Source organism: Mobula hypostoma, chromosome 25, assembly GCF_963921235.1.
Source record: "Mobula hypostoma chromosome 25, sMobHyp1.1, whole genome shotgun sequence".
In the NCBI taxonomy this organism is placed as follows: domain Eukaryota; kingdom Metazoa; phylum Chordata; class Chondrichthyes; order Myliobatiformes; family Myliobatidae; genus Mobula; species Mobula hypostoma.
The window spans coordinates 6,311,919-6,327,282 of NC_086121.1; the positions used below are offsets into that span (position 1 = coordinate 6,311,919).

Below are 15,364 nucleotides of genomic sequence, written 5' to 3' on the forward strand. Positions count from 1 at the left end.
TGAGATACTCAAACCACCTTGTTTGGTTGGTCGAAGTCATGTAGATCACATTTCTTCCCAATTCTGATGTTTGGTCTGAACAACAACTGAATCTCTTGACAATGTCTGCATCCTTTTATGCATTGAGTTGCTGCCACATGATTGATTAGATATTTGCATTAATGAGCAAGTGTAGCAAATAACGTGGAGTGATTTGTAACTACCTAATAATTACAGGCATTGGTTAAGTACCAGTCAGCCTGCCGCCTATCAATGTTCACCTACCGCTGCTCGCTCAGCTTCCCTCTCACGTTCCCGTTCTCTTTCCCTCTCTTTTTCTTTCTCCTTTTCCTTCTCCTTCTCTTCTTTGGCCTTCTGCTCTGCTTCTCGTCTGGCCTTTTCCATTACTTCTTCCCGTTTCTTGGCCAGTTTCGAGCCTTGCAATGGTACAAAGTACAGATCTGTTCGTGCACAGGAGTTGTAGCCACGATCCAAATATTTGATGAACCTGAAACAAAGCATAAAGTGGAAACATCAATAAAGCAAAACCTTAAAAGATTTTAACCATGATAAAATATTTGTTCTTTTCTATAGAGAGAAAAAAAACAATGTTAAACACAAGAGATTCTGCTGATGCCAGAGTAAGAATTAGAAGTCAAAATAAGAAGGTGGGTGGAGGGGAAAGAAGACAAGCTAAAAGGTGATAGGCAAAACCAGGTAGGTGGAAGAGGAAGTAAGAAGCTGGGAGGTAATAGGTGGAAAAGGAAAAGAGCTGGAGTAAAAGGAATCTGATAGGAGAGAACGAACCATGGGAGGAAGGGAATGAGGAGGATCAACCAGGAGGTGGTGATAAGTCATAGTCATACTTTATTGATCCCGGGGGAAATTGGTTTTCATTACAGTTGCACCATAAATAATAAATAGTAATAGAACCATAGATAGTTAAATAGTAATATGTAAATTATGAAATAAGTCCAGGACCAGCCTATCGGCACAGGGTGTCTGACCCTCCAAGGGAGGAGTTGTAAAGTTTGATGGCCACAGGCAGGAATGACTTCCTATGACCCTCTGTGCTGCATCTTGGAGGAATGAGTCTCTGGCTGAATGTACTCCTGTGCCCAACCAGACAATTATGTAGTGGATGGGAGACATTGACCAAGATGGCATGCAACTTAGACAGCATCCTCTTTTCAGACACCACCGTCAGAGAGTCCAATTCCATCCCCACAACATCACTGGCCTTACGAATGAGTTTGTTGATTCTGTTGGTGTCTGCTACCCTCAGCCTGCTGCCCCAGCACACAACAGCAAACATGATAGCACTGGCCACCACAGACTCATAGAACATCCTCAGCATCGTCTGGCAGATGCTAAAGGACCTCAGTCTCCTCAGGAAATAGAGACGGCTCTGACCCTTCTTGTAGACAGCCTCAGTGTTCTTTGACCAGTCCAGTTTATGGTCAATTCGTATCCTCCACTATATCCACACTAACCCCCTGGATGGAAACAAGGGTCACCGGTACCTTAGCTCTCCTCAGGTCTACCACCAGCTCCTTAGTCTTTTTCATATTAAGTTGCAGATAATTCTGCTCACACCATGTGACAAAGTTTCTTACAGTAGCCCTGTACTCAACCTCATCTCCCTTGCTGATGCATCCAACTATGGCAGAGTCATCCGAAAACTTCTGAAGATGACAAGACTCTGTGCAGTAGTTGAAGTCTGAGGTGTAAATGGTGAAGAGAATGGGATACAAGACAGTCCCCTGTGGAGCCCCAGTGCTGCTGATCACTCTGTCGGGGACACAGTGTTGCAAGTACACGTACTGTGGTCTGCCAGTCAGGTAATCAAGAATCCATGACACCAGGGGAGCATCCACCTGCATCGCCGTCAGCTTCTCCCCCAGCAGGTGAGGAGAAGAGGAGAGGTGAAGGGGAGCTAAAGTGGGGAATGGAAGAAGAGAGAAGAGGTCCATGCCTCCTCTATAGTCATGATGAGGCCACTCTCAGGTTGGAGGAGCAACACCTCTTATTCCATCCGGGTAGCCTCCAACCTCCAACATGAGCATCGATTTCTCCAACTTCTGGTCATTTAAACCCCTTCCCCTCCTCTCTTTTTCCAATCTCCACTCTGGCTTCCCTCTTATCCTGAACTGCTGAGTTCCTCCAGCATTTGTGTGCTGCTCAAAGCTAATAATAGTTTTCAACAGGCAACTTGTTTCCTATGAATAATTGCACAAGGTGTGTTTGATGTCTCTGAGCCTGTACTGAGTGGAGATCAGAATGATGTGGGGGATCTCAAAGAAACATACAGAATACTGGAAGGCAGGGATAGAGTGGACATGGAGTGGGTGTTTCTTACAGTGGGAGAGTCTAAGACCAGAGGACACAGCCTCAGAATAAAGAGATTTTCCTTTAAAACTAGATAGAGTGGATGTAGAGAGACTGTTTCATATAGTAGGAAAGTCTAGGACAGAGGGCACAGCCTCAGAATAGAGAGATGTCCATTTGCAACAGAGATTAGGAAGAATTTGCTTAGCTAGAGGGTGGAATTCATTGCCATAGACAGTGGTGCAGGCCAAGTCTTTGGGAATATTTGAAGACAAGGTTGATGGCTATTTCATTAGTAAGGGCGCCAAAGGTTTCAGGAAGAAGGCAAGAAAATGGGTTTGAGGTTGACCAGGGTTACAGGGAGAAACTAGAGAACAGAGTTGTACATTATATACATTCTCTGATATTAAATGGAACCATTGAGTCACTGAAAGAAATCAGCCATGATTGAAAGGCAGAGCAGACTCAATGGGCCGAATAGCCTATTTCTGCTCCTATGATCTACGGCAGGGTTACTCAACCAGGGTTCTGTGAGAGGTCGCTAGGTGTTCTGTGAGAAATGGGGATACAAAAAAAAATTGATTTTTGAACTTCATGCAACGTGCAATGCTAGTGCACACAGTGGTGGACAGTGACCGAGCAGCCCCATTGGCAATCTCATTCGAGGTCTCTCAGCCCAGCATGGCAGTGTGCAGTAAGACCGTGTTTATTTGGTTGAGTCCATTCTCAGTTTTTGACGCAAGATAGGGGAAGATGGTAGGCTGATAATTGGTGAGCACTGTATTGCACGGAGGGGAGGACAGTAGGCTGATGGTGAGCGCTGTATTACACTGAGGGGAGGACAGCAGACTGACAATTGGGGAGCACTATATTACACTGAGGGGAGGACGGTAGTCTGAAAATTGGGGAGCACTATATTGCACTGAGGGGAGGACGGTAGTCTGACAATTGGAGAGTGCTGTATTACACTGAAGGGAGGACAGTAGGCTGATAATTACTGAGCACTGTACGGCACAGAGGGGAAGACAGTAGAATGACAATTACTGAGCGCTGTACTGCACAGAGGGGAAGACGGTAGGTTGATAATTGGTAAACGTATTGCACAGAGGGGAGGACAGTAGGCTGATGGTGAGTGCTATATTGCACTGAGGGGAGGACGGTAGACTGAGAATTGGGGAGCGCTGTATTGCACAGAGGGGAGGACAGTAGGCTGATAATTACTGAGCGCTGTATTGCACAGAGGGGAAGACGGTAGACTGAGAATTGGGGAGCGCTGTATTGCACAGAGGGGAGGACAGTAGGTTGATAATTGGGCAGCGTTGTATTGCATGGAGGGGAGGATGATAGGCTGATGAGGAGCATGAAGTGCGTTTTTCCAAGCATTGAATGCACTCTCCCAAATTGGGCTGTGATGTCAGCCTCTCCCTCCCAAATTACCTCCTCCAACTTCCCCTTATGCGCTACCGACTGACTTTCAGAAGGAAACAAACTCTACATGTAGTAGAAAATTGGAGGGAAATTTTGGAGGGTGACGGTGCAGCTGGAACCCCTTCACTTCGCCGAACCCCCTCGACACCACTGTGATAGGATGGGGACCAGCCCCCTCGCAGCTAGAGCACTGTCTCCCATCAGTGCAGGAACACCCTGTCTAGATAAGACCAGACCCCATACCCTCAACAGCTGTCAGTAAAAGTGAGCAAGTTCCCTCAAAGCGGCACAGCAAATGCTGTCCACTGGAAGCCACATGCCCTCCTACATGCAGTGCCCCCAGCAGAGTAAGTATGTCGCCAGCGCATGCCATCACAGAGAGTGGGCGCTATACAGATATCTCTGCAGGGTCTTGAGGTAGAGAGCTATCAGCTGGGTGTGCATGCACACCAATGACTGATCACCCTCCATGACTGGAAGACTCAGGACTGCAGCAGAGACCCAATGCCTTCTGTTGCCTCAGAAGTCGTCCACCAGCCTCTTCTGGGTCCTGGAGACAAAAACAGTGGGCGAGACTAACGTATTCAGCCGGTACTATATCTTTACAATGAAAGCTACTTATCAATGGGTTTTACATGGACTGGTGATCCAAGTTGTCCTGTTCCATTGTGCCTAGTCTGTGGCAAGCAGCTTATAAATGTAGAATGGCTCCAGCAAAATTGGAAAGACACTTAACTACAAATCACAGCCATATGACACGTGTAAGTCCTGATTATTTTAAACGATTATTGGAATAAAAAAAAAGATTACAGATTTTGAAAATAAAGTCAGAGTCAGTAAAAGGGTTCAGGAAGCAAGTTATTTAGTAGCCTTACAACCAGTTCACTCGAGAATATTTAAAAAACTGTGTGAAGACTTGGACAAAAAGCACACCAATCTCCTGCTACATACAGAAATCCGGTGGCTTAGCAGTGGAAGAGCTCTCAACACAGTGTTTGAACTGAAAGGTGAATTGCAGGAGTACTTCCATGAAAATAGTAGGTTAGACTTTGCTGAGTGCTTTGAAGATGAAGAATGGCTGCAGAAATTAGCCTACTTAACGGACATTTTTCATCATGTGAACTAACTGAACAAGCCTCTGTAAGGTAATGGAGAAAATGTTTTGATTTCAAGTGACAAGGTTCTTGGATTTGAAACGAAACTGAATCTTTAGAAAATTATGCTGCAAAAGGAAATCTTGAAATGTTTTCATTGCTGTTTGAGATTGAGAGTGAGGAAGGATATCAGAAAGTCTCGAGTCTTATTGAAAACCACCTGGAAGAACCACAGAACAAAATTGAACAGTATTTTTCCCCCCTTTCAACACAAGTGTATGACTAGGTGAGGGGCCCTTTTTCTGAACCTTCTGCTTAGCCTGAGAACTTGACTTTGAGGGAAGAGGAAGAACTTTGTGAGCTGCACTTTAATTATGCACTCAAGATTTGATTTACTGACCTGCCCTTGGACAAGTTCTGGATTTCTATGAAACAAGAGTATTCTGCCATTCAGATGAAAGCAATGAACATTTTGCTGCAGTTTTCAAATTTTTACATATTTGAGCAAGTTTTTTCTTGTTTAACAAGCATCAAGAGCAAGGATAGAAACCATTTCATTACAAGGATGTTACCGGGACTTGAGAAACTCAGTTACAGAGAAAGGTTGAATAGGTTAGGACTTTATTCCCTGGAGCGTAGCAGAATGAGGGGAGATTTGATAGAGTTATATAAAATTATGATGGGTATAGATAGAGTGAATGCAAGCAGGCTTTTTCCACTGAGGCAAGGGGAGAAAAAAACCAGAGGACATGGGTTAAGGCTGAGAGGGGAAAAGTTTAAAGGGAACATGGGGGGGGGGGCTTCTTCACACAGAGAGTGGTGGGAGTATGGAATGAGCTGCCAGACGAGGTGGTAAATGCGGGTTCTTTTTTAACATTTAAGAATAAATTGGACAGATATATGGATGGGAGGTGTATGGAGGGATATGGTCTGTGTGCAAGTCAGTGAGACTAGGCAGAAAATAGTTCGGCACAGCCAAGAAGGGCCAAAAGCCTGTTTCTGTGCTGTAGTTTTTCTATGGTTTCAGTTGAAGGTGAAATCCATGTGCACTTATCTCAAGTTCAACCCAGAATTGAGAAATTTATTATGCTGACCTTATGAGTTTTTAAAATTTTGGAAGAAAAAGAAAAAGTAATTTCAAGAAAGGTAAGCCAAGCTTAGGGGGAGGGAGGGAACGTCGACTCAGACCATGAGAGGCCTGCGTTGGGCATTTTCACGCCTTACAAGGCACAGATTGGAAGCCTGTGTGGGGCGCCAAACTTAACTATCTGATTTTTTCAAGAAGGGTTGACAAAAAATTTATTCTCTACTCAACTGACAATTATTTTGGATTGTTATATCTACTACTTACAGATACGTTAAGGTACCTTGGGCTCTAGATATAATAATTTTTATGCAGGGGTTCCTGAGACCTGAAAATTATTTCAAGGGTTCCTCCAGGGCAAAAAAGGTTGAAAGAGGCTGGTCTAAGGCATACATAAACGAAGAAGATAGATGTCACTGGGACATATTTTCTAGAAATACCGACACTACTGAATTCAAGAAGGAAACGTTACCTGGCTGATTGACTGGCATGGCTCGGTGTGCTGACGACAGTTGGTTCTGGAGAGGGGCTTCTGCTGGGAGATGGTGGTGGGCTATCTGCGTCCTCTGCCTCATCCTGGATTTCCTCTTTAATCTGAATGCTTGTCATGGTGGCGGGAGCAGTGCTCACCGCGTTCCCGGTGGAGCACATGGATGTGACAATTGACGCTGTGGGCTGGATGGTAGAGATGGGTGCCACGCTGGAAGTGGGGGTGGCTGACGACGATGCGATGTTAGGGGCACCCGATGGGATGAAAGAATGCTGGGCATACGGAGGCTGGGAAGAGACTTGGTGGGGCACTGGTTGGGGGTGAGCTGCATTTGCTGGGAGATTCTGGGCTTGGGTTAATACGGGAGGTTGCGCAGGAGGGGGCTGAATTTGCTGCGTTTGGGGCATTAGCTGTAATGGAGGGGGATGAACAGAGGGGGTATGATGTGTGGAAAGGGAGCTCAGCGGCTTTAAGGCAGGAGGAGGTGGGAGGTTTGAAGGCATTTGCGGGAAAGGAGGATGGCCTGCGAGATGGGGAGGGGGTTTGTGTGATGGGGGGTTGGAAATGGGAGTGATTGGTGTGGTGGGTGGCGGCTTGATGTGGGGCATGGACACAGGAGCCGGTGGCAGAGGTTGCTCCCTCGGAGGCTGTGCCTGTGCCTGTGCCTGGGTAGGCGAAGGTTGAGCTTGGACCTGCATCGGACCATGCGACTGCGGGTGCACGGCAGCAGACGCTTGCGAAGAAGTCTGAGGGATCTGAGGCGGGGGGTTGATGGTGAAGGGCGGCCCCTGCAGCTGGTGCTGCATGTGGGCAGGCGGCGGCAAAGGGTGAGGCAGTGGCTGCACCTGCGCATGGGGCTGGGCCTGCGATTGTGGGAGGGGCTGCGGTTGAGGCTGCAGCGGCTGCTGGACCGGCGGATGCGGCGACGCAAGCCTCTGGGGGTGGAGCTGTGGTGCGGGCTGCATCAGGGAATGAGGTGGTGTCTGACTGCGAGGCTGCGGAACCGGAGACAAGGTCTGCGGAATGGACACTGCACAGGAAGATGGCGGCGGGGGCATGGGCGGTGGTTCCAGTGGCGTCAGCGGCAGAGAGGTGCACGGACTCTGATGTACTGGGGGCTGAGACTGCAACACTTGCTGTTGTGCTGATGAGTCAGAGTCACTTTCATTGTCCCTTGGGCTCGGGATACTTGGTGACGTACTGCGATTGTCCTGGTCAATATCTTTTGGATCACTGCTTCCTTCATCATTCACACTGCGACTGTCAGAACTCTCTCCTTCAGACGGCGAATTTGGCCTGCTGATCTCCTGTTTTGATTTTTAAAACAATATTACATATTATCAACTTGTATTTATTTATTTGGAGATACAGCATACAACAGACTCTTCCAGCCCAATGAGCCAAACTGCCCAGCAGCCCCCCTATTAAACATGTAGCCTAATCACAGGAAAATTTACAATGCTCAATCAACCTTCTGACCATTTTGTCTTTGGATACTGGAGCACCCATGCATTCACACATATAAACTCCTTACAGACGGGGGTGCAATTGAATTCCGAGCTGTAATAGTGCCACTAACCGCTACACTACCATGGCACACTACTATTAGTTTGGTCAAACTAATATCTGATCAAACTAATATAGTAAGCTTTAAACAGAAGAGATGCTGGAAATTGTGAGCAACACATAAAATGCTGGAGGAGCTCAACAGGTCAGGCAGCATCTATGGAGAGGAATAAGCAGTCGACATTTCATGCGAAGACCTTTCAACAGGACTGAAAAGGAAGGGGGAAGATCCCAGAATAAGAAGGTGGAGGGAGGGGAAGGAATACAAGCTGGCAGGTGGTAGATGAGGCCAGGTGAGGGGGAAAGTGAGTGGAAGAGGGAGAGAGGAAGAAGTAAGAAGTTGGAAGATGAAAGGTGGAAGAGGTAAAGGGCTGAACAAGAAGAAATCTGATAGGATAGGACAGTGGACATGGGAGAAAGTGAAGGAGAGGAACCAGAATGGGGAATGGAGAAAGAGATGGGGGGGCAGGGGAGGGAGAGAAATTACTGGGCATTTTAGAGAAATCAATGTTCATGCAATCAGATTGGAGGCTATCCAGATGAAATAAGAGATGTTGGTCCTCAATCTGTTTGGCCTTGGCGTGGCAGGAGAGGTGGCGTGGACTGACATGTTGGAATGGGAATGGGAAGTCTAATTGAAAAGGGTAGACACCATGCAGGAGATCCTGCCTTTTGTAGTGAACAAAGCAAAGGTGCTTGAGAAAGCAGTCTCCAAATCCTGAAATAAATCAGGTCTTATGATAAGCTTACTTAGAATTGTAGAGTAATACAGCATGAAAATAGGCCCTTCGGCCCAACACATCCATACTGAACAAGGCACCCATATAAGGTAGTCCCATTTTGCACACTTGGCCCATATCCCTCGAAACCAAGGGTTTCCAACCTGGGGTCCATGACATAAAAAAGGCTGGGGCCCCTGCTCTAAACCTTTCCTACCCATGTGCTAATTCAAAGGGCCAACTACTTTATAAGCCTCCATCTGATATACATTAATCACTGCATAATTAAGATGTTAACTTCACACATAATGATGAGGTGTTCGTGTCATAACAAATTCGAGTCATTTGCCAGTTCCACTGACTCCACTTCCCCTCCCCCGGCATCAAGGAAGGAGAATACTGCCTCTTTACAAAAACAGTGGTTTCAGCAGGGGTTGTTGTACAAAGCTCTGTAAGGATTCTGCAGCACACAAACTAATTTGTCTTTCGTATTCCAAACCATGAGAGATTTCACTGCAGACTTAAAATTCAACTGGGTGCTTACAATGGAAAAAATAACGGAGAGCTTACAATGGGAAAAAAAGCTTTTTTTCCACTGTCACAATGCTATAACATTGAAACCAGCTTGACAATGTAACAAACAAAGGACACAGAAACAATTTATTTAAACTTAATTTTAGGATAATCCCCACCAATCTGTAAATTTGAATTTCTTGAAACGTCTTTTCCCTTTCTATTGAATGATTCTGAATCATTGCGATTTACCATGCACACTTATAAGACCATAAGACATGGAGCAGAATTGGACTATTTAGCCCATCGGGTCTGTTTCAGCAATGCTGCTGGAAATCTTATTTTGACAGCAACTTGGTCTTTGGCCTCCACCTTGCCACCAATCTTCTTGTGCCACATCTCTGATTTCAGAGCACTCGCACCAGAGGGCTCAGATCTCCCCTGAACATTGTGGGGAAGTCAGGGCTGTCTCCGTATGGGCAACGCTCCATACCTTACATCAGCGCTCAGAACTCTGAGCATTGTCACTTCCTGGACATGGCTCAGAGCACCACCATCTAATGTGTACAAAGATATTAATGCCCAGACAGCACCTATCCCTCCCATCGCCCTAAGCAAGCTAAAATTGTTCTTTTCTTGAAATGTTAAAGTTTAAACTGGTAAATTAGGATATTGACATTTAAAGCTGCATTTTAAGCTTAAAATGACAATTCAAAGGGAAAATTAAGCTCATTGCCTTCTGGCCCTTTTTTCTGGGTTTGAAATGTTTTTTTTCCAACTGCATCAATTGAGATTTCAAAGTTCAAACTAAGTTCATTATCAAATTACATATATCTCACCATATACTACCTTGAGATTAATTTTCTTGTGGGCATTCACAGTACACGTTTTTCTGATCATTTTCAACATTGCAAATCTGAACACTTTTTTTGGTAATTACCAGTGTAAGTAAAACTCCTGTTTGTACAAGCTTTACAAAATCCATTGAGAGATAAACCCAATAATTTCTGCTAACCCTAGAGGTGGCTCCATTATAAATGTCTTCCATTTTCACCATCCAAGTTTAAAGAGTGCATCAATTATTGCAGGATTGCTCCATACCTTACAGATTTTAGAAAATCAACAACTTTAGTTCTAAAATTTAAAACCAGGCGTATTATTCCCAGGAGGATGTTATCATCGTACTGAATCACCAGAGCTTCAATTCAATGATAATTCAAAATTAGAAAATATAATTCAAAAGGTTACAAAATTACAGTCTACATAAAAAATCCTATAACTTGTTATAAGATATGGGTCTTTCACAGAACTGTTACTCCCAACTGAGACTGTCAAAACCCTGTTTCCAATAAATGTCTTTCCATGCCTAATGAATTTAATCAATTAACCTACGATCATATGAATATCCAATTTATGGTTGTTCTTGTCATATTTATTGTAGGAAATAGAAATTAGGATAAAATGGTCCCCACTGCCCAACTTGCACTCCATTGTCGGCAAAGCCCTCCCACCACTGAGCATACCTACAAGGAGCACAGCCACCAGAAAGCAGTGTCTATCATCAAGGTCCCCCACCATCCAGACCATGCACTCTTATCGCCACTACCATTAGAGAGGAGATACAGGAGGCTTAGGTCCCACACCAACAGGTTCAGGAACTGATATCATCAGGTTCTTGAACCAGTGTGGATAACTTCATTCATCTCAACTCTGAACTGATTCCACAGCCTACAGATTCACTTTCAGACTCTACAATTCATGCTCTCAGTGTTAGTTAAATTGTTTATCAATTGATCTATCCATCTATTTATTTAGTCATTCATTCATGCACAATGCCTTCTTTTGCACATTGGTTGCTTATCTATGTAGAGTTTTCCATTTCTACACTATTGTATTTCTTTATAGGCCTGCAAGATATTGAGTCTTAGGTAATGTATATTGTGTCATATACATACTTTTTGATAATAAATTTTCTTTGAATTTTGACCTCCTTTCAGGTATACCTCCAATACTTTACATAAAAAGCAAACATATTTGTTGTGTGTTCTTTCAGATGGGAATATGTTGGCTCAAATTAAACTGCTGCTCTTCATAAAGGCACGTGGTCACAATAGAACCAAGTGGAAATTATAGTTTAATAAGCCGCAATATGTTTCTTGAAAAGGCAAATCAGCATATGGCATCGCAAGTTTGTGGGGCTCAGCTTACACATTCAACATGCTTGGATTCAAAAGTTACTCTTGACTTTTGACACCAGAATAACAGTATGTTGCATTTTCTGAAACTTGGCAAACATGTTTAAGTTCTGCACTTTACAAAGGATCAGAATGCATTGACATAGAACATAGAACAGTACAGCACAGGAAAAGGCTCTTCGGCCCACAATGTTGTGCTGAGCCAATTAAATTAGTAATCGAATGACCAACCTGACTAATCTACTCTGCCTACACAATATCCATATCCTTCCATCTCCCTCACATTCATGTGCCTAACTAAATGTCTCTTAAAAGTCTCTAATGTAGCTGGCTCAACCACCACCTCAGGCAGCACATTCTAGGCACCCACAATGTGTAAAAAACTTTCCCCCCACATCTTGTTTGAAATTACCCTCTGTAACGGTTTAATGCTTGGTGTGCAGGAGTCCACGAGGTCACAAAGAGTCGGACTCGACTTAATGACTAAACAACAACAAATGAGTAAAGATGGCTCTGGTGAAGCACAGCGACGACTTGCTGGCAGCAAATACAACTACTTTATTACTCACACTTTTTCTCGAAAATGATCACTCTAACCAATAGCCTGTAACTTCCCTTTTGCAGTTGAAGCTTTTGAACAGTCTGTACGACCTGGCATTTTTACAGTGTGAATTGAAGTCTCAAAGGTGCAAGACTACTGTGGCATGGTGTATATGGGCCAAATCAAAGCAGCACGGCATGAGTCAAAGTTTGGCTGCTGGAGCAGACTTGGAGCCTTTTGAAGTGGCAGAACCAAGGTGAGGCAGAATTAAGGTGGCAGGACTGGACCCAAGAGTGAAGAACAAGCTGATGTTCAATTGATTAAAGCCCTGGGCCAGATTGAAAAGGTCAGGGTGTCTGGGCCGGAGGAGACCAGTGTTCAGCTCACTGCTCGCAAGATTTACTTGTCTCTGTGTTGAACGGAGGCTGTGGCCTGCAACTAACGGGCTCCTGGATCAGCTGTGACTGGTTTCATGGGTGTTGTCTGTCTTTCGTGAACTTCAGTTATGAATGTTACTTGCTTTCTTTTATCGTTTGCACAATTTGATTTTTTTCTACACAGTGGGTGTTTGATGATCTTATTTTTTATTGGGTTCTGCCGGGTTTCTTTGTTTTGGGGCTGCCTGTAAGGAGACACATCTCAAGGTTGTATATAGTAAATATACTTTGAAAATAAATATACTCTGAACTCATCTTAAATGCATGCACTCTGTTATCAGACATTTCAACCCTGTATAAAAAACGTCTGTCTATGCCTCTGATATCTTATTAACCTCTATCAGATCTCCCCTGAACCTCCACCTCTCCAGAGAAAACAACCCAAGATTGCACCACTACTTTAGATAGTGGACTAATGTTCATCGCTGTTGCCAAGTACACACCTGTGTCTTAGATTTCTTTGAATTTAACCTTTCTGGTTCTTCTGTATCAGAAGCAACCTTTTCTCTTTGGCGTTTGGTGCTCTTTGACGGTGACGACAAATCATCCTTTGACCTCTGCAGTGTGAAATCAATAAGGTTAGTGTTAACATATGTAGAACAGGTCATAAAAAGGTTTTGTTTTAAAATGAGTACTTTATAAGTAAGCAATTATTAATGGAAAATTTAATTCAGGGTACTGTGGTGTCAGCAGGCTGTGTGACTTGTCTCGGCTAATCTGTCCATGTTACCTGACAGCACTTGATTTATACGAGGAGGAGGCTACCATTGGAGCAGGAAGGGAGTAAGTATATTATCGAAAAACAGTTATGACACCAATGTCATCTGAAATGTCAATTATTTATTCCCCTCCTTAGATGCTGCCTGAGCTGCTGAGTTCCTCCAGCATTTTGTGTGGAGGCTGGAGCCACTTGATTCTTGGTATGAGGAGACTGACCTATGAGGATTTGGTAGAATGGGACATAATCACATTGAAACACCAAGATTCTGAGAGAGACAAATGTGTATGAATACAAAGTATTTCTTCCTACTGGCAAGATCAGTTTCAGAAAAAGGGTCTGATTTTTCATACGTGAGATTAGGAGAAAGTTATTTACTCAGGGGGGTACTTTGGAACCCCAAAGGGTTGTGGAGGTTATGATGTTAAATAAACAAGATGGAGTATCAGCTGTGATCTTACTGAACGCTGGAGGATGGTTGAGGTTAACTTTTCTTTAAGTACATACAAATAAAGTAAAACATATAAATAATAAATTTAAAACAAAAAATAATTAAAATAAATTTAAACAAATAAATTATTGATTGATTGATTTGCTTTTTCACCGTAGACTGTGTAAGTATTGATTGTGATCAGGGTGTGATAAAGCACTTCAGGCCCAAAATATTTTCGCATCACAGTCTGTTAACACAAACACCATTGTACATCAAATTGCAAATATTTCACTGTTTGATGAAGAACTGTGCTTTACCCTCTTCGTTACCACAAAATAAAAGCACTCAATAAAAAGTGACCAACCAATATGAAGATGAAAAGAGGAAATGTATCTGCCTCATATGAAATAATATTAATACATTTAATGCATCATTGGTTCCTTAAGGTCATCATAGCCAGAGGTGGTAATGGGGGATATGCTCCCACTACTTATTAAATGCTCCCAATGGCATGCACCTCAAATAGCCTCTGACAACCAAGTCCAGCAGAACCGTTTCGACTGACAGGAAAAGGGGCAAAGGTCAGTTACTGGCGCCTAAAAACCAGTAGCTTCAGGCAGATGGGGCTCAACAGCCGTGGCTGGCAGCTTATATAGGAGAAGGTAAACTCTGATCTCAAACCTTCATTGCCTTGTGGCTGTACCCACTCGTGAGGAAGGCTTTGGGAATAAACCCCGAGAGAAAATTCTGGAGCTGGACTCCCTAAGGCGGTCCTATGTTGAGTTCAACACTGACTGGCAACTCCTGTAATGCTGCTGGTACTAAACTGTATTGATCTCTACCATTCCTTTGGATTCATCAGGTGCATGGAGAGGGGGGAGCTTGCTACATGGGCAACAGCTTGCTCTCCATATCGTACTGCCCAGGCTTGCATAGGACATAACATCCACAGTCAACCCTGACCGAGGGAGGCCTCACTCAATGTATTCATTGATTGTGATGTTATTAGGCACAACAACAACTTTTTCCAGAGATCTTAATCCAATAAGTTCCAGCCTCACTGAGTTTTACTGGACTCATTTTAAATTTGGGTTTTAAAATAACTTAAATGAACAATATATTTTCTGCTATGTCTCAGAATAAGGATGGTCCTAATTCTGAAGCCTATCTCACTTTAACCTCAAAACAGGCCTTCTCAATAGGTACAACAATGCTGCGTGTAATAGTTGATACTACGATGATCATCAGAACATTACCTTGCTGGACTTTTTCATAGAGTCTGCTTTGCTATCATTACTGGATGTGCTGGCAGCACTGGGAGAATTACGGCCGCTGGACCGGATGTCTTCATTGATAGGAGAGGTTCTACCATCAGGGCTGGCTGTCTGTTTTTTACGACCACTGCGCAGTGAAGACATCTAATTAACAATAAAATTATTATTAGACCCACACCGATTGGGGGATTAATAATTCATAAGTGCTTTAATAACAGTGTTAGATTCCAATTACTACTTTCTAGTTAACTGCTGGTAATTGTTGCCAGTTCAGATTCCACTTGTACTTTTTAATAAGAAAAAATATCTTCACTTATTTCGGTGGTACAGACTTGCTATTTGGAGGGAATTACAGAATTACTTTCCTAAAACCAGCTCTACCAGCAGTTGCACAATCTCTTGTGTCTATGATCTGAACACTTAGTCTACCGTATCTTCTGGCTATGGCTCATTTTTTTAAGATTGTATAGGAGCCTGAAGACACACTCATATCTTAGGAATGATTCTTCCTCTCTACTATCAGATTTCTGAACAGAAAATGAATTCATGCTCCATACCTCACTAT

At 43.6% G+C, this 15,364-nt stretch overlaps 1 protein-coding gene across 5 annotated transcripts in view; it reads right to left on the bottom strand.

Moving 5' to 3' along the window:
* Positions 1 to 15,364, bottom strand: part of rerea (arginine-glutamic acid dipeptide (RE) repeats a) — a 659,533-nt gene that overhangs the window by 27,415 nt on the left and 616,754 nt on the right. For all 5 annotated transcript variants that reach the window (XM_063033173.1, XM_063033174.1, XM_063033176.1 and 2 more), the window contains 4 exons: positions 14,782 to 14,943; positions 12,818 to 12,931; positions 6,386 to 7,710; positions 265 to 487 (listed from right to left, as the gene is read on the bottom strand). In XM_063033173.1, coding sequence (XP_062889243.1) covers positions 265 to 487; positions 6,386 to 7,710; positions 12,818 to 12,931; positions 14,782 to 14,943 — 1,824 coding nt within the window. The remainder of the gene's footprint in view (positions 1 to 264; positions 488 to 6,385; positions 7,711 to 12,817; positions 12,932 to 14,781; positions 14,944 to 15,364) is intronic.